Source organism: Pan paniscus, chromosome 6 (assembly GCF_029289425.2).
Source record: "Pan paniscus chromosome 6, NHGRI_mPanPan1-v2.0_pri, whole genome shotgun sequence".
In the NCBI taxonomy this organism is placed as follows: Eukaryota; Metazoa; Chordata; class Mammalia; order Primates; family Hominidae; genus Pan; species Pan paniscus.
The window spans coordinates 141,910,624-141,929,512 of NC_073255.2; the positions used below are offsets into that span (position 1 = coordinate 141,910,624).

Sequence of the window (18,889 nt, forward strand, 5' to 3'; positions counted from 1 at the left end):
AAAGTTACTGAGTTTATCCCCTGCATAGGGTGGGAAGCGGAGAGTACTTACGCAGTGCATTGTAGAGAGCAAGAAAGTTGGGGAGCTTTACAGAATTTCCTGGGTCTGGTCATTATGGTGTTGCTTAATTATTTGATGTGATGCAGTATGGCATATACCCATATTTGAATGTAAGTATAAAAATGGACCCTAAAGCCAAGTATTACTTTGAATTACTTGTAATATTATCCCCATCTATTAGATTAGGTGATTAGGAGTTGAATATTATTGATACAAACATGCAGTTAGCATTATGTTTCAAAAAGTTTGTTTACTCTTGCCAAAAAATGAGAAATTCAAATATTAAATGGAATGTAAAATTTGATATTTTTATGGAAAGTTGTAATATTAACACTTTGAGTTTATCTTAATAATAAAAACATATTGTAGTACCTTTCGAAATGTAAAAATAAACTTTCATTACCTGTAATACATTCTACCATGAATAATGACTTCAGTAAATTTATTTAGGAGGTAAATTAAAAAACTAAAAATAACTTCAGTGACACTTTGCTTTCCTCATAGTAGAAAATGTCAAATCATATTGTAGCCAGTCATATAGAAAAGCTTTCTCTTGGCTGATTTTGTCTAATGTGATAAATTACATACTTTGGTATGTAATTTTTATTTTAATACATAATCTTAGCAGTGTTCTTCTTTTGATATAATGGCGATGGTCTATATATAAGATACAGTTATCTCTATTAGAGAATAGTAAAATTGTCCTTAGGAGTTTTTATATCCATCTACAAATTATTGAAGGACCAGTTCACAGTTTTTGGATTATTCAAGTTATTTGCTTCTCAGAGAGTACTTTTTGTTATGACTCTAATATTTGTTACTCTGTTTTTCTGTTGCTTAGCCTGTAGTCTCCTGGAAGGCTCTATTCTAACTTTACGTTGGCTCATTATTTTTACATGTTCCTACTACTTATACTCATCTCTTTGAAGTCTGACATCCACAGCTCTGATTATTTATTCATATTCTAGCTTTGTTTCTTCTGTTGTCTGCATGACATCATTACTTGCCCCACAAATTTAATTTAATTTGTTATTCTAACCCTTGTCATTTGTGCTACTTTTCTTTTTCACATCTTTTTTCCACTTTGATGTATATTTCACATTCTGTCAGTTCTTGCCCCAACATTCTCAGTTGAAAAGTAAAGAACAACACAGTAGCAGTTAGTTTGGAACAGTAGTCCCTCCTTTCCCTGGGGTATATGTTCCAAGACGCCCAGTAGATGCCTGAAACTGCAGAGAGTACTGAACCCTACAGTACTTTGTTTTTTCCTATACATAAATACCTATGATAAAGTTTAATTTATAAAGTAGATGCAGTAAGAGCTTAACAACAATTGTAACAGCATACTGTAATAGAAGTAAATGTGGTCTTTGTCTCTCTCCTTCTCTCTCTTTCCTTCTGCCCCCCTCTCTCCCTCTTCCTGAAAATGTCTTAATATTTTCAGACTGTGGTTGAACACAGGTAAATGAAACCACGAAAAGCAAACCATGGATAAGGGGGAAGCTACTGTAGTTATATATTAGAAGTAGTTTATTCTTATGTAAGGAATAACTAAGACTTTTTGGAGTCAGGCATATATATCAACTTTAGACAAATTAGTCTTGGCAATAAAATACAATAGTAACAAATTGAGAAATTTGCCTCAAACTGGTCCATGTATTCTATTAAAAGTAATTAGGTTTAATCTCTGTCCTCATAGAATGCCTCTTACATTCTTTAACTTATTTTTCTCTGGCGTTAATTCTGGTTCTGCCCTCCTTTAACTCAAGTGTGGAATGTTGGAAATGCCTCTTTAGTTGGTCTTTCTGCTTGCAGTTTCTTCTTTGAATTAATAATACCTGCCACCAAAGCACCTGTAAAAAATTGTTACCTGTTGACAGAGGAAATTTACACATGTCTGCACATTCCAAGTCCTAAGTAATCTGACTGTACTTCATTAATCCAATTTTAACCTCCTCCTATTTCTCAAAATGAATATTTCTCTTCATATATGTTGAGTGCCTTGTGGCCACTTTCTCTTCATATCTGATAAATGATATTTGATAAATGTTGCTACACTGATAGCTTACTATTTCCCAAACGAGGTTCGAGTCAAGTTCATTATTCTCCAAGGTGCTTTTCTCATTAATTACAAATAGTGTGGCCATCTTTACATTGTGATTTCTAATAATATTTGTAGAATAAATTATACATTTTATATTTTAAAATTGTATCTGCTTTAAAAATTTATGTATCCTATATTTGTCCTCTTGCTTTTGCATCTCAAAATTTTATCGCCTTGAAGACACGTTTCTATGAATTTCTCAGAGTACCATTTAGGAGTACTAAGCTCAAAGTAGGTGCTTATTAAATGATAGTTAAATGGAATATCAAATCTTAATTTAAGGATGACTTAAATAATATTACATATGTTCTGCTTTTTTTTTTTTAAGCGTTTGGCAACATATTGACTGCATGGGGATTGATAGGCAGCATATTCCTGATACATATCTATGTGAACGTTGTCAGCCTAGGTAAGTTGCACATATCTGATAACATTGCCAGTAATTTTACTGAGGTAATACTAGTTAACAGAAATTCCTTTATGAATTCGAGTTAAAAAATTAATGAATCACAGCCGGGCATGGTGGCTCATGCCTGTAGTGCCAACTACTTGGGAGGCTGAAGCAGGAAGATTGCTTGAGCACAGGAGTTTGAGGCTGCAGTGAGCTTTGATTGTGCCACTGCACTCCAGCCTGGGTGACAGAGTAAAACCCAGTCTCTTTTGAAAAAAAAAAAAAAAAAGAGAAAAAGAAAAAAGGAGAATTAATGGATCACTGTGTTTCATCGATTCTAACATACGCTTTTCCATTATTATGTGTATTCTTACTATTATTTTTGTATTCTGACAACTCTAAAATCAGGAAAATATCTATCAATAGTGTGTCATAGTTTATAGGGTTTTTACTTTATTAATGATGCATAAAATAATAGTGCATCTTCTACCTGATGGCATCTTTTTTAACTGGAATGCGCTATATTAAAGAGTTACTAGATGAATACTCCCTTAGTTAAAGAATTTAGTAGATCTATCATTCTTCCTGTTTGTAATTTTTTTCCCCACATTTCTTTTTTGTTTTTTAAAATCTTTTTATTATGGACATTTCAAACTTACGTAAAAATAAAATAATACATAATAAACTCACATTTCCACCACCCTACCTCAGTAATTATCGACATTCTTGTCCCATCTATACTGCCATGTGTTTCTTCTCCCTTTACATGTTGTTTTAAGGCAACTCCCAGATATCATATTATTTCATCCATGTATATTTCAGTATATATGTATTTGTGTGTATATATATTTCAGAATATGTCTGTCAATTCTTTTTACAAAAATAATTACAAACCGTCTGGGCAAGGTGGCTCAGGCCTGTAATCCCAGCACTTTGGGAGGCCGAGGTAGGTAGATCATGAGAGCCCAGGAGTTCGAGACCAGCTTGGGAAACATGGTGAAACCCTGTCTCTCCTAAAAATACAGAAGATGAGCCAGGCGTGGTGTCACACATCTGTAGTCCTAGCTGCTTGGGAGGCTGAGGTGGGAGGATAGCCTGAGCCTGTGAGCTCGAGGCTGCAGTGAGGCATGATCATGCCACTGTGCCCCGGCTTAGATGACAGAATGAGAGCCTGTTTCAAAAAAACAAAAAACCGCAAAGCCATTATTGTACATGGAACAAAATCTCTGGCTCACCCAGCCATTGTTATGATATTGATTGGTTGATATTCATCTCTCAAGTTTCTAAACCTACTCCTCCCTCCCTACCATCCCTGGTTACCATTACAGTGTGCATGTTTAGGGAACTCAGCTGTTTGTCCTGATGAGTTTTGCCAGTTGTATTCCCATGATTTCACAAGTTTCCCTGTTCTATTTCTGTAAGAAGGTGTTTATGTCTATAGGCTTGATCAGATTTAGGTTCAATTTCTTTTTTTTTTTTTATAAGACTATTTTCATAGTTAGACTGTGTTGTCTTATCAGGTGGCACATGATTTCTGGTTGTCTTATGATGGAAGCCAGTGATAGTCCTTAGATCCACTAATTTATTAGGGGTTGCAAATTAGTGATATGTTAATTCTGTTGTTCATTACTTATCAGCTGGAATATTTTTATTGGAACAAACTTCTCTTTTTTTTTTTAAGACAGGATCTCACATTGTCGAACAGGCTACGTGTGACCACAGCTCACTGCAGCCTCAGCCTCCTGGGTTCAGGTGATTCTCCCATCCTTCCACCTCAGCTTGCCAAGTAGCTGGGACTACAGGCATCGCCACCATGACTGACTAGTTGTGTTTTTTTTTTTTTTTTTTTTTGTAGGCACAGGGTTTCACCATGTTGTCCAGGCTGGTCTAGAACTCTTGGGCTCAAGCAATCTTCCCACCTCGGCCTCCCAAAGTGTTGGGATTACAGGCGAGAGCCACCTTGCCCGGCCATGTCTCTATGTTAACTATTCGGTTCTCTTAAGATATATTTCATTGAGGAAAGGCTGGATAAATGCTTGTTGAGTCTTAGCCTTTATTTACTGGTTTTCAGAATAATGAAAAATTAAGTATCATTATGACCTCATGGATTTAAACCATAGTGGATGTCAGTCTATTGCAGTTATTACCCTTATTGATGCTTAAATTTCATTCCATTTCTGGTCAGTAGGAACCTCTTCAAGCTGGTTATCAAGTCCTTTAAACAATACCCTAGTGGTACTTCATGGCAAAGAAGATATCTGGTGTGACAAGATGTCTCAGGCTTATCCTGCACTTCTGTGCCCCAAATTCAGAGTTGGCTTTCAAGACCAGAATTGGAGAGCTAGTCATGCCCTTTCCTACTAGATTGGTCGCTGTTCCTAGTCTTTTTAGTAGACAAAGCTAGGAAGTATGTTTCATCTGTTTCTTTAAGATAAAATACATGAGTTTATACTGATAATTGTAATTGAAATTTAGGAATACAAGTTTTTATGTAGCTGTTTCATGTTTATCTCCTTTTATTCTAGTTGTCAACAATACAGAGAATAATGTAATTAGAATATCTCACAATTGGTTAACTGTTTAATCCTACACAAGAATATAATAGTCTTGGAGTAACAGCACCAGCAACACTAGCACCAACAATATGATTGTGTAAAACAATTTAGAACTTTCCCCCCATAGGGCATAGTGTACGAGGGTTTTATAGTCAATATTGTGTTTTAAGTCTCTTGAAATAATTGTGTGTTTATAACACCAACTGGATACACACTTATGTTGTTTAGGTCATTAATTTTATTGATTTTTAAAAAATTAAATGTTCTGAGTTGTAGATTCACATGCAGTTGTGAAATAATGTAGAGTGAGCCTAGATATCTTTTACCTATTTTCCCCCAGTGTTAACATCTTGCATAACTATTAATACAATATCACAACTAGGATATTGGCATTAACACAGTCACTTTATAGAACATTTCTGTCACTGCCAGGAGTCATGCTACCCTTTATAGTCATACCCACCTTCTACCCCTGAACTTTGCCAACTGTTATTCTGTAATCGATTTCTGTAATTTTGTCATTTCAAGAATGTTACATAAATGAAGTCATACATTTATGACTTCATTTGACCCAGTATGTCACCTTTTGGCATTGACTTTTTTATCCAGCGTGATTCCCTAGAGAGCCCTCCAATTTGTTGGATGTATCATGATTTTGTTTTTTATTGCTGATAGTATTTCATGGTATATATGTACCATAGTTTCTTTAACCTATTCACCCATTGAAGACCATTTGGGTTGTTTCCACTTTTTTGGCTATTACAAATAAAGTTTCTGTGAACATTTGTTTACAGGTTTTTGTGTGAACCTAAGTTGTTTTTCCCCCTCTGTGGGTTAAATGCCCAAGAGAACAGCAGCTTGATTATATGGTAGTTGCATGTTTAGATATTTATGATATTGTCAGACTATTTTCCGGAATGGCTATTCGATTTTATATTCCTACCAGAAATGTAGAAGTAATCAGTAATTTTTGTTTTTTAAGAATTGTTGGTTGGGCGCAGTGGCTCACAGCTATAATCCTAGCACTTTTGGAGGCTGAGGCGGGTGGATCACTTGAGGTCAGGAGTTTGAGACCAGCCTAGGCAACATGGCAAGGCACCATTGCTACCAAAAAAAATACAAAAATTAGCCAGGCATGGTGGCAGGTGCTTGTAATCCCAGCTACTCAGGAGGCTGAGGCATGAGAATTGCTTGAACCTGGGAGGCAGAGGTTGCAGTGAGCTGAGATCACACAGCTGCACTCCGCCTGTGTGAGAGAGCGGGCCTGTGTCTCAAAAAAAAAAAGCAAAGATTAGCTGGATAAGATGGTATGTGTCTGTGGTCCCAGCTCTTTGGGAGGCTGAGGCAGGAGGATTGCTTGAGCCCGGGAGGTTGAGGCTGCAGTGAGTTATGATTGTGCCACTGCACTCCAGCCTGGGCAACAGAGGGAGACCCTGTCTCAAAAACAGAATTGTTTTTTGTATTTTATTTACCTTTATAATTATATTCTTTATAATTATGTAAGAAGTATTCTATCATTCTAAACTCAAATATAAAGCAAGTTAGACTTGAAGTCAAATATATAAAGGAAAGTATTCTGTCACTCTAAAGTCAAATATGTAAAGCAAGGTAGACAAATATATAAAGCAAGTTAAGTCTAACTCATCCCTGCTTGCTTATTATATGTAGATATGTATCTATATATTTGTATTTCCCTCCTTATTTAGGTAAGCAGTAGCATATTATACAGTCTTCACCACATTTCTTTTCTCTTAAAAATATATGCTGAAGATCACAGTAGTATGTAGACATTGACTGATAGAGCTTCAATGTACTGTATCTTTTTTTGTACTCTATTCAACTAGTTGCCTTTGTATGGACATTAGAGTTGTTTTGGTTCTTTTGTTATTATAGATAGAAGTGAGATTGTTCAGTATAGTGATAAATGTATATATAAAATTTTGTTAGATTGTCAAATTTCCTTCCAGCAGGAGCTGTGCTGTTTTTTTGTTGTTGTTTTTTGTTTTTTGTTTTTTTTGAAATGGAGTGTTGCTGTGTCACCAGGCTGCAGTGCAGTGGTACGATCTCGGCTCACTGCAACCTCCGCCTCCTGAGTTCAAGCCATTGTCATGCCTCAGCCTGCCGAGTAGCTGGACCACAGGCATGAGCCACCACACCCTGCTAATTTGTGTGTGTGTGTGTGTGTGTGTGTATGTGTGTATATATATATAATTTTTTTTTTTTTTTTTTTTAAGTAGAGAACAGGGTTTCACCATCTTGGCCAGGATGTTCTCAATCTCCTGACCTCGTGATCTGCCTGCCTCGGCCTCCCAGAGTGCTGAGATTACAGGCGTGGGCCACCACGCCCGGCCTGCAGTTTTGAATTCCAAACAGTAATGGATAAGCATACCCACTTTCCCAAGCCTCACAACAGAGTGTTTGACAGACTTGCATTTTTGCCAGTTTAATTAGGTGAGAAATGGTAATCTCAGCATAGTTATGGTGTGCATTTCTCTTACGTTGAGTGAGGTGTCTCTATGTGGTTTTGTTTCCCTTTGATAGTAGTCTTTTGCCAGATAATTTTTGATGGGGTAAATATCTGATGATGAATTCAGTAAAAGTTGGTTAAAAAGTTACCATTAGGAGGCCGGGCGCGGTGGCTCACACCTGTAATCCCAGCACTTTGGGGGAGGCCCAGGCGGGTGGATCATGAGGTCAGAAGATTGAGACCATCCTGGCTAACATGGTGAAACCCTGTCTCTACTAAAAATACAAAAACAAGAGTTAGCCAGGTGTGGTGGCGGGCGCCTGTCGTCCCAGCTACTTGGGAGGCTTAGGCGGCAGAATGGCATGAACCTGGGAGTTGGAGCTTGCAGTGAGCCAAGGTCGCACCACTGAACTCCAGCTTGGCAGCCTGGGCAACAGAGCGAGACTCCGTCTCAAAAAACAAAACAAAAAACAAAAAAACTTACCATTAGGAGGGCAGTTAGTTGAGAGAGAGATGTTTATTATTCTGTGATAGCTAGGATAATTATCTGTGATGCTAGAATAAATATATTTCCTGGTAGACATTAAGGCAAGTCTGTAGAAATTCTAATAATCTAGAGCTCTTATTTTCCCACCTGAGAATAATATGTTATCTGACCTCTAAACTATATACAGTGAAAAAGTTGGGGGGGAATGTAAAAGAATTACTATGGATGATGTAGTTCATGGGTAGAGGTAGGGAGTGGGTAATGAAGTATTTCACTTAACTTAAATGCTCATGCCTATAATCCCAGCACTTTGGGAGGCCGAGGTGGGCAGATCACCTTAGGCCAGGAGTTTGAGACCAGCCTGACCAACATGGAGAAACCCCGTCTCTACTATAAATACAAAATTAGCCAGGTGTGGTAGCACATGCCCGGAACCCCAGCTACTTGGGAGGCTGAGGCAGGGAATCGCTTGAACCCAGGAGGCAGAGGTTGCAGTGAGCTGAGATTGCGCCATTGCACTCCAGCCTGGGCAATAAGAGCGAAACTCCATCTCAAAAAAAAAGCAGTATTTATTTCAAAAGTGAAAATAATTAAAGGCAATGGTAATAATGGAATAGATTCAATTCAGTGTCATACATTTGCTTTAAGAAATTTAATTTGTGATTTTAATTACATTGTTAACATGGGTTTGTTTTTTTTTTCAGACTTTTTGCTTTAAATATTCTGTTTGAAAAAAATACTGGTTTCCTAAGTAAATTATTTTCTTGGCCATTCACTGTGGCTCACATCTGTGATCCCAGCTCTTTGGGAGGCAGGGGTGGGAGGATCACTTGATCCAGGAGTTCAAGACCAGCCTGGGTAACCCATCTCTACAAAAAATTAAAAAATTAGCCCAGCATGATGGTGCAGGCCTGTAGTCTCAGCTACTCAGGAGGCTGAGGCAGGAGGATCCCTTGAACCTGGAAGGTTGAGGCTGCAGCAAACTGTGATTGCATCACTGCACTCCAGCCTGGGTGACAGGGTGAGACCCTGTCTGGGGAAAAAAAAAAAAAAAATTAGAGTGAAATGGAGTCATCTATCTGGCATCTACTGCTACTATTAGCTTGTATGTAAACTGTATTGCAAGGGATTTTGTATATATTTTATACTGTTGGTTTTTCACTGAGAACATTAAATAAATTAAAAAGTTTATCACATTTAAGACAGATCTGCTTCATGTATTTGATAAATAATTATGCTAATTTTTAAATGTAGGAATTTGGATAAAGAGAGGGCAGTGCTACTACAACGCCGGAAAAGGGAAAATATGTCAGGTAGGTAAAAAGGACCTACACTAAATTAAAATTCGTGTGATTGAGAGAATAAACGGTTCTCTCAACTTTTAGTTAAATGTAAATATTTTTAGTTAAATGTAAATACTTTGTTGATGAATGTTGATTGTACAGAGAGTATGCAATCTCTGGTATAGATTTCAAGTATTTTTTTTTCATGTATTATAGAATAAATATGTACTTTGGGAAATAAAATGGAAATGAGAGGAAAATAAATAAATCAGCCATAATTTTCCTACACATAGCTAACCTGTTGGTTTAAAAAAGTAAAATATGTTTGTTCTTCAGAAAGATATGATCCATTAGTTTATCATGTAGAATAGTACATCTTTTATTTATAGGAACAGAATTTTCTAACTTCTGTGTAACATATGCCACAATTTTTATTTTATCTTAATCATGTTGATACCAGTACTCCTGGTTTTAAATAATCATAATTTATTCAACTATTCCTCTTTGATGGAGATTTGGATTGTTTTCATTATTTCTGCTTTGTTTTATTTTTGTTATTAAAAACAGTATCCTCAGCAAGACCCTCTTGCATTAAGTCTTTTTGTACTTTTGCTGTTTTATCTTTGGCTAGATCTCTAATAATGAGATGGCTGGGTCAAAAGGTATGTACATGTATAATTTTGCTAGATATGGCTGAATTGCCCTTTGTAGGGAATTTCAAATTTCCACTCGTAGTGTATGAGTGCTGTTTCCCACAGGCACACCACCAGAGTGTGTTATCAGGCTTTTGGATCCTTTCTAGTTTAATGTGTGAGAAATCATATTTGTGCTTTGCATGTAAATGTGTAAGTGAGGTGAGTGAACAAGTTAAAAAATGTGCTTATTTAGAAAGATGGAGATGACAATACTTTGTCATGTGGAATGCTGTTTTATTTCATTGTTTAAAATAGAAGTATTAAATGTGCAATAATTTTTATTTTGTCTGAAGATGGTGATACCAGTGCAACTGAGAGTGGTGATGAGGTTCCTGTGGAATTATATACTGCATTTCAGCATACTCCAACATCAATTACTTTAACTGCTTCAAGAGTTTCCAAAGTTAATGATAAAAGAAGGAAAAAAAGCGGGGAGAAAGAACAACACATTTCAAAATGTAAAAAGGTACGTTTTTGCTTGTTTTTAGGTGAGTGGATAGGATAGCGGATAGGGAACTGAATTTTATAGGAGAGGCAGGAGAGTGAGAATAATCGATGATAGCTAAAAAGGATCTAGCAGAAGTTTTTTATTTTTAAACAATTAAACTTACTTGAACATTTTAACTGTTTTAAAGATTGAAGCAGATTAGAGAAGAAACTTTGCAAACTGCTTTGAAATCATTTAATGAGATTAGTCACTGAAATGCAGAAGCAAAAATAAAATAGAAAGCCTTCATAGTTTTCTGTACTACCAGGATTGTATTCCTTTCACTTGTCTGTCTGACATAATCCACTTAGCTTTTCTTCCCCATGTTTTACATAACGGTTCTTTGCCTCCCTTTTTTTTTTTTTTTTTAAAACCTTGCTCTCTTGTAACGTATTGTCTACACACAAATTTATTTATTTGGATCTATATTGCTAGCTGTAGGTTTATATTTGTTACTCACTCTAAATGGAGTTCACACTTTTTAGGGGGTTGAGGGGGATAGGAATTAAGTCTTAAATACATCCTTCAGATCTGGCAGATGAGTGGGCTCTCGATACATGTTTATTGAGTAAATACAGCTCTGTTTACCACAGTGCATATTACTTAAGGCCCATTATGGGCTCAAATATTACTTGCTAGTTGCTTAGAGAATTAAAGTAATATCATTATTTTACTCCCTCCCAAAACATGTCTTATCACTTCAACAAAATTATGTCTAACACCCTCCCAATTTTTATCAGAAATATTTTTCCACTGTTGTAATATTGAACACAGAGAATATTTGGAAATTTTTGTCTTTGTATTATATACAGATTTTTATATTCTATATAGTCTATATACTTTTTTTTTTAAAGACAGGATCTTGCTATGTTGCCCAGGCTGGAGTGCAGTGGGTATTCGTAGACTGTCATGGTGCACTATGGCCTCCAACTCCTGGGCTCCAGTGATCCTCCTGCCTCAGTCTCCTGAGTAGCTGGGACGACAGGTGCCCGCCACCACTCTCAACCACATTCTGTTTTTATTAGAAAAGTATTTTAATAGATGCCTTTATTAAACATTCTCCTAGTGTCAGCTTTCTTGGTTACCAAATTTTTTGTTATGACACTTCAGTTAAAAGTTTCAATGAACCAATTCTTAAATATTAATTATGTCCAGTTTTTTAGAAAACTAACTAGAATTCCATGTTTATTTTAGGCATTTCGTGAAGGATCTAGGAAGTCATCAAGAGTTAAGGTAAATACATTAATTTTAAGGTGTTGTTATCAACTGTCATTTATTCAGGAGCTACATGCTTGCTTGACCATATCTTTACTTAATGCTCTCTTTATTGTGTGTCATGTCTTTGCCTATTATCTTTACCAGGAGTGGGACCTTAGTTCCAATTGGAGTAATATACTACTCTTGTAGTTAACACTGTTAAAATATTAATCAAAAGGGGGAGGTATATAAGCAATTTCTAATTTTATAATTTTGGGCAATTTGAATTTCCTTTATTACTATAATCCATGTCTCTGATGCCAGTTAGTATTACTATACTGTACTTAGGAATGCAGAATCACATTTGGAACTTGAAAATTTGCTCTTTTGCATAGTTGGGATTCTAGAGAGTTAGTCAAGTCGGTTGTCATACTATAAATTCACCATAGAACAACCATATCAATACAAACCAGTCAGAATGATCGATGGTAGCTAAAAAGTATCTTGAATTAATTAATGTATGTCCTCACTTTTTTAGATGCTAAAATTGCTGAGAGAAGTGAGGCTCCTCGCCTCTGTCTGACCCCAAAACATAAGTTTGTCTGGGGTCACAGAGGTCAGCTGTATGCTGTTACTATAGCTTTCTGGCTTAGGTAGAAAAGGATAACAAATTTCTAAAATTGTCACATTAAATAGGATGTGGGGAGCATGTTACAGTGTATCTTTTGTCCCTGTGGTATTTATTATTCCACATTTCTGGAAAAGAAACCGTTAAACAGCAGTTTCTAGTTTATATTATGTTCTTTTATATAGATTGCCGTTAATTGTGTGTGTGTGTGTGTGTGTGTAAGTCCGTTAAGTCCAGATACTAAAGCTCAGTTTATGATTTTAGGGTTCAGCTCCAGAGATTGATCCTTCATCTGATGGTTCAAGTTTTGGATGGGAGACAAAGATCAAAGCATGGATGGATCGATATGAAGAAGCAAATAACAACCAGTATAGTGAGGGTGTTCAGCGGGAGGCACAAAGAATAGCTCTGAGATTAGGCAATGGAAATGACAAAAAAGAGATGAATAAATCCGATTTGAATACCAACAATTTGCTCTTCAAACCTCCTGTAGAGGTAAATACATCATTTGTCCAAAAATTGTAAAGCAGTTTTATATTGTGAATTTTTAGTTAAACTGAAAACAAGCAAGTTTATTTAATCTCAACATTTACTCTGATTTTAGAGCCATATACAAAAGAATAAGAAAATTCTTAAATCTGCAAAAGATTTGCCTCCTGATGCACTTATCATTGAATACAGAGGGAAGTTTATGCTGAGAGAACAGTTTGAAGCAAATGGGTATTTCTTTAAAAGGTATATTCATTTATTTTCCCATGTTCATTTTCTGTAGGTAAATATTGAACTTTTGGCTGTTTTACCCTAGATGTTGTGATTATATGTACTTTTTTTCCTACATGATCATTTCAGTATTTAAAGCTGTAGTGTGGTTGAACAGTGACTGATGATAATTTTTGAACTACGATAAACTAAAACAACATAAAAAAATGCAAAGATATATTCCGGTCTCTTGCTCATGTCTGTCTTGCTGAAAATCCTAAAACAATCTACTTCAAAGATTAACCAACAGCAATATAGGTTGGATATAGAAGGATATCAGTCAGGAATTCTGATTGATTGAGATTACAAGGAACCCTTTCTATCTGGGACTCATGATAATTCCTCATAACGTAATAGCCGGAACGGAGAAAGACCATGGTAACCATAGGAGAAACCCCTTCCTCTTTATTAGACAGTGTTAGATTGGGTCCTACATTATTGCCACCACTTTCAACACCCACTTTGTTGGTATTGGAATGGTATTGGAGGTCTCTTCTTTGGTTTGAGATTTGTATGCAGAATTAATATGACCCTTTAATAGGCGTTGCTTCCCTGTAGTCTAGAAGTATGTTCATATCTGTAGGAGAACATTCCTAGTCTGTGTCCTACAATTATCAAAAACATTTATTGTTTATAACTTGAATATTTACTTAAGATATGAAAGATACACAGCAATTTCTCCCTATTATGTAGCAGATTTGATCTGAAACGGTATAAGACAGATACTTTTAAATGCACCAGGAAATGTGAACTCTAAAGACATCAAATTAATCTTGTGAATGCAGTAGTCACTCTCTTTTTATCTTTCTTTGTAAATTGGAATTTCTACCTTCCATTAATTGCCTTTGATTTAGGTGAGGTTATGGGGCAGGTAAAAATCTCATTAGCATAAACTAGCATAAGATAAGAGTGAATTGTGGAGTCAGACTGCCTATATTCAAATCTTGGCTTCACTATGTCTTTTAGAAGTTTCTTAGACTCTGTGTTCTTAAGTTTCTTCATCACTTTGCCTCTGAAGAGTAACAGATTATTGTCCTAAAATGTTGACTTTTGTTTGTTTGTTTGTTTTTGAGACAGTCTCGCTCTATCAGTGAGGCATGATCATGGCTCACTGCAGCCTTGATGTCCTGGGCTCAGGTGATCCTCCCACCTCAGCTTCCCAGGTAGCTGGGACTACAGGCACATGCTACCATGCCTGGCCTTTTTTTTTTTTTTTTTTTTTTTGTAAATACGGAGTGTCGCCATGTTGCCCAGGTTGGTCTTGATCTCCTGGACTCAAGCAATCCACCTGCCTTGGCCTCCCAAAGTGCTGGAATTACAGGTGTGAACCAGCATGCCCGGCCTAAAATGTTAATAGCTTATAATGTTTCTTTCTTTGTAGACCATACCCTTTTGTGTTATTCTACTCTAAATTTCATGGGCTAGAAATGTGTGTTGATGCAAGGACTTTTGGGAATGAGGCTCGATTCATCAGGCGGTCTTGTACACCCAATGCAGAGGTAAGCTTATAGAAATTTTTGGGGGAGATGTGGGTGCTGGGGGTGTGTTGGAATCTGAGCAATAAGCACGAAACTCAGGTCACTGACCTAAGACACTTTCCACCTGTTGGTGCATTTTATACTGCCCAGCCTGATTTTTTGTGAAAATTTATGTGATAACTGGCTATGAAGTCTTTTTTTTTTTTTTTTGAGACGGAGTTTCACTCTTGTTGCCCAGGCTGGAATACAATGGCATGATCTCAGCTCATGTAACCTCCGTCTTCCGGGCTCAAGTGATTCTCATGCCTCAGCCTCCCGAATAGGTGGGATTACAGGCACGCACCACCATACCCGGCTATTTTTTTGCATTTTTAGTAGGGACGGGGTTTCACCATTTTGACCAGGCTGGTCTCGAACTCTGGACCTCAGGTGATTTGCCCATCTCAGCCTCCCAAAATGCTGGGATTACGAGTGTAAGCCACCATGCCTGGCCGCTATGAAGTCTTAAAAATTACTTTGCACCTTGAAGAAATGATGATGCTCCTTATAAGAGGAAATATTGGACTTCCTTTTTTTTTTTTTTTTTTTTTTTTGAGGCAGTGTCTCACTGTCTCCCAGGCTGGAGTGTGGTGTCATGAGCACAGCTCACTACAGCCTCCGTGACCTCTCATGCTCAAGTGATCCTCCTGTCTCAGCTTTCTGAGTAGGTGGGACTGCAGGCGTGTGCAACCATGCCCAGCTAATTTTTTAAATTTTTGCAGAGATGGAGTCTCATTTTGCTGCCCAGGCTGGTCTCCAACTCCTGGGCCAAGTGATCCTTCTGCCTTAGCCTCCCAAAGGGCTGGGATTACAGGCATGAGCCTGCCCGGACTTTTAAAATCATTATTATTATTATTATTATTATTATTATTATTATTATTATTGAGGCAGGGTCTTGCCTAGGCTGGAGTGCAGAGGTGCAATCATGGCTCACTGGAGCCTCAACTTCCTGGGCCTTTAGGAGGTAAAGTTATCTTCTCACCTCAGACTTCTGAGTAGCTGGGACCACAGGTGCGTGCCACCATGCCCAACTAATGATTCTTTAATTTTTTGTAGAGTTGGGTTCTCCCTATGTTGTCCAGGCTGGTCTGGAGCTCCTGTGTTCAAGCAATCCTCCTGCCTCGGCCTCCCTAAATGCTAGGATTACAGGCATGAGCCACCAGGTCCAGCCTAATACTGGACGACTTTTCTTCTATCTTGGAAGCTCTATTTATGGCTCAATACATGCGATGATTTAAGTTAGATGACAAAGCTAAAATCTAAAGTAGATTTTGTATGTTCTACTGTAAAATTTTTAATAATGTTATATTTTAGTGTGGAGTAGAAAATCGTGTTGGTTTTGTTTTTTACATGTCAAAATGAAGCTTTTTAGTTTTGTAATTATATAATGTTGCAGCCAAGAATGTAGGTGGTTTTTTTTTTTCCTCTCTTTTCTTTTTTTAAAAGATAGGATCTTGCCATGTTGCCCAGGCTGGCCTGGAACTCCTGGGCTCAAGTGTTTGTTCTGCTTCAGCTGCCAGAGTAGCTGGGATTATAGGCATGCGCTGCTGCACCCAGCTAAGAGTACAGATTTTGGAACCAGACTTAAATTTATTTCTTCTCTGTGACTTACTAGCTTTGTAACCTCAGTTTTATCTGTAAAAAGGTGATATGAAGACTGAAGGAGTTAATACATATAAAGTATATAGAATAGTGTCTTGTCATAGAAAAGTAGCATTTGCTCAACCATTATTGCACTCATCAAACCTAAGAAGGCCAGGCACAGTGGCTCACACCTGTAATCCCAGCACTTTGGGAGGCCAAAGTGGGTGGATCACCTGAGGTCAGGAGTTCAAGACCAGCCTGACCAACATGGTGAAACCCCATCCCTACTAAAAATTAGCCAGGTGTGGTGGCACGCACCTGTAGTCCCAGCTACTCGGGAGGCTGAGACAGGAGAATCACTTGAATCCGAGAGGTTGGGGTTGCAGTGAGCCAAGATTGCATCATTGCACTCCAGCCTGGATGGCAGAGTGAGACTCTGTCTCAAAACAACAACAACAGCAACAACAAAAAACCCTAAGATGCCACCAGTTATAAGACTCCTGATTTCAGAGATGCTAAAAGGTGAAAAAAAAGAATTGATGAGGCTGGGTGCGGTGGCTCACGCCTGTAATCCCAGCACTTGGGGAGGCCGAGGCCGGCATATCATGAGGTCAGGAGATTGAGACCATCCTGGCTAACACGGTGAAAACTCGTCTCTACTAAAAATACAAAAAAAAAATTAGCCGGGCATGGTGGCAGGTGCCTGTAGTCCCAGCTACTCGGGAGGCTGAGGCGGGAGAATGGTGTGAACCTGGGAGGCGGAGCTTGCAGTGAGCCGAGATCGCACCACTGCACTCCAGCCTGGGCGAAAGTGCGAGACTCGTCTCAAAAAAATAAAAATAAGAAGAATTGATGAAATATAGTATTTTATTATTATTATTATTATTATTTTGATGCCACATTGTGGGCTCTAGGGGTTGGGGTGGCAGTGGATAGCAGTATATGATTGAAAAACCTTCCCAGTTGATAACCACCGATAGATAGTTATAAGCCTTGTCATTAATGACATATTTTCCAGGTTGTGTTTGTGAAATAATTTGAAAAGAATAATTTTCAAAATTGTAAGCTGTTGCTTCTGAAGGCAGAAAGTAATTTATGGTAATGTACAATTATTTTAACTTTTAGGTGAGGCATGAAATTCAAGATGGAACCATACATCTTTATATTTATTCTATACACAGTATTCCAAAGGGAACTGAAATTACTATTGCCTTTGATTTTGACTATGGAAATTGGTGAGTTCAAGTCTATAAATGTCATCTGTTGTTTGAAAATAGTTCCATAATGTCCCTGTAATAATTTAGGTATTGTCATTACTTTTATAGCTTTTTATTTTTATCTATCATGAATCAGTTAAAAGTACTTGAAAACCAGAAGTTTAGTATCAGCCTCTATTACAGCATTGCTACTTTTCATTTCTACATTTTCCTTAATTATTATTGTAATGTAAATGTTCACAGTAATTATAACAAGTAACCCTAATTCAGCCATACAACACTGACCTTGTTTATGTGAGAATTTTTTTCTTCTTCTAGGGGATATAATTTTAGTCATACAGTTTATTTGGTTAATCAGTATGAATGAATAATTTGTCTTTTGCCCCTCAAAACAAAAGAAAATTTTCTTTGCAGTATAAATTAAAAGGGTTTGTTGGAGATCCTACAAAGAAACTCTAAGAACTATTTTTCTGAAATACTAGTAAAAAACTAATGATAAATCTCAGTACAGTTGGCCCTTGCACAATGCGGGGTTGGAGCACCAACTGCCTGCACAGTCCACAATCTGCGTATACATTTTGACTCCCCAGAAACTTTACTAATAGCCTACGGTTGACTGGTAGTGTTACCAATGACAATTAACACATATTCTGTATGTCATATACTGTATTCTTACAATAAAGTAAGCTGGAGAAAAAATGTTTTTAAGAAAATCATAAGGAAGATACAATATATTTACTGTTCATTAAGTGGAAGTGGATTATCGTAAAGGTCTTCATCCTCATCTTCATGTTGAGTAGGCTGAGGAGGAAGGGTGGGGGTTGCTCTTGCTGTCTCAGGGGTGACAGAGGGAGAAGGGGTAGTAGAAGGGGAGGCAGGAGAGGGAAGCACATATGGTGTAACTTTGTGAAAACGTATTAGTAATTTCTGCCTGGCTTTTTTGCTTTCTCATTTCTCTAAAAATGTTTCTATATGGTGCCAGTCTTCCGTCATTTGCTTTAGCTTCAGTGCCCATATCATAGAAGAGTCCATATCATAAAAAAGTAAAAATCAGTCTTGAAAACAATGGAGCCCTTCTGCCAGATTGTCTAATGTAAATTTGTTTTTTGGCACTGCTTTTTCTACATCTTCTTTCCCATCATCTGGCACTGGTTTGGAAGCAATCATCTCCATTAGGCATCTTCTGTTAATTTCTCTGGTGTGGTGTCTATTAGCTCTTGAATTTCTCTGAGATCCATATCTGTATTCTTCCTTCATCCCCACCTTTTTTTGTTATATCCACGATCTCTTTCATGATTTTTCTGATTGGCTCTGATGTAAATCCTGTGAAGTCATGCACAACATCTGGACACAGTTCACTCCAGCAGGAATTTATTGTTTTGGGCATGATGGCTTTCACAGCTTTTTCTATAATGATGGCATCTTCGATGGTATAATCCTTCCAGACTTTCATGATGT

The 18,889-nt window shown here is 37.3% G+C and overlaps 1 protein-coding gene across 5 annotated transcripts in view; it reads left to right on the forward strand.

The window, feature by feature from the left end:
- Window positions 1-18,889, forward strand: part of KMT2E (lysine methyltransferase 2E (inactive)) — a 100,119-nt gene that overhangs the window by 50,133 nt on the left and 31,097 nt on the right. For 4 of the 5 annotated variants that reach the window (XM_055114796.2, XM_003811182.6, XM_008963542.5 and 1 more), the window contains 8 exons: window positions 2,493-2,573; window positions 9,319-9,377; window positions 10,336-10,508; window positions 11,724-11,762; window positions 12,619-12,849; window positions 12,959-13,089; window positions 14,495-14,612; window positions 17,340-17,449. In XM_055114796.2, coding sequence (XP_054970771.1) covers window positions 2,493-2,573; window positions 9,319-9,377; window positions 10,336-10,508; window positions 11,724-11,762; window positions 12,619-12,849; window positions 12,959-13,089; window positions 14,495-14,612; window positions 17,340-17,449 — 942 coding nt within the window. Of the gene's footprint in view, window positions 1-2,492; window positions 2,574-4,241; window positions 4,308-9,318; window positions 9,378-10,335; window positions 10,509-11,723; window positions 11,763-12,618; window positions 12,850-12,958; window positions 13,090-14,494; window positions 14,613-17,339; window positions 17,450-18,889 lie in introns of those variants that run through there. The other variant, XM_063606324.1, reaches the window with a different exon arrangement.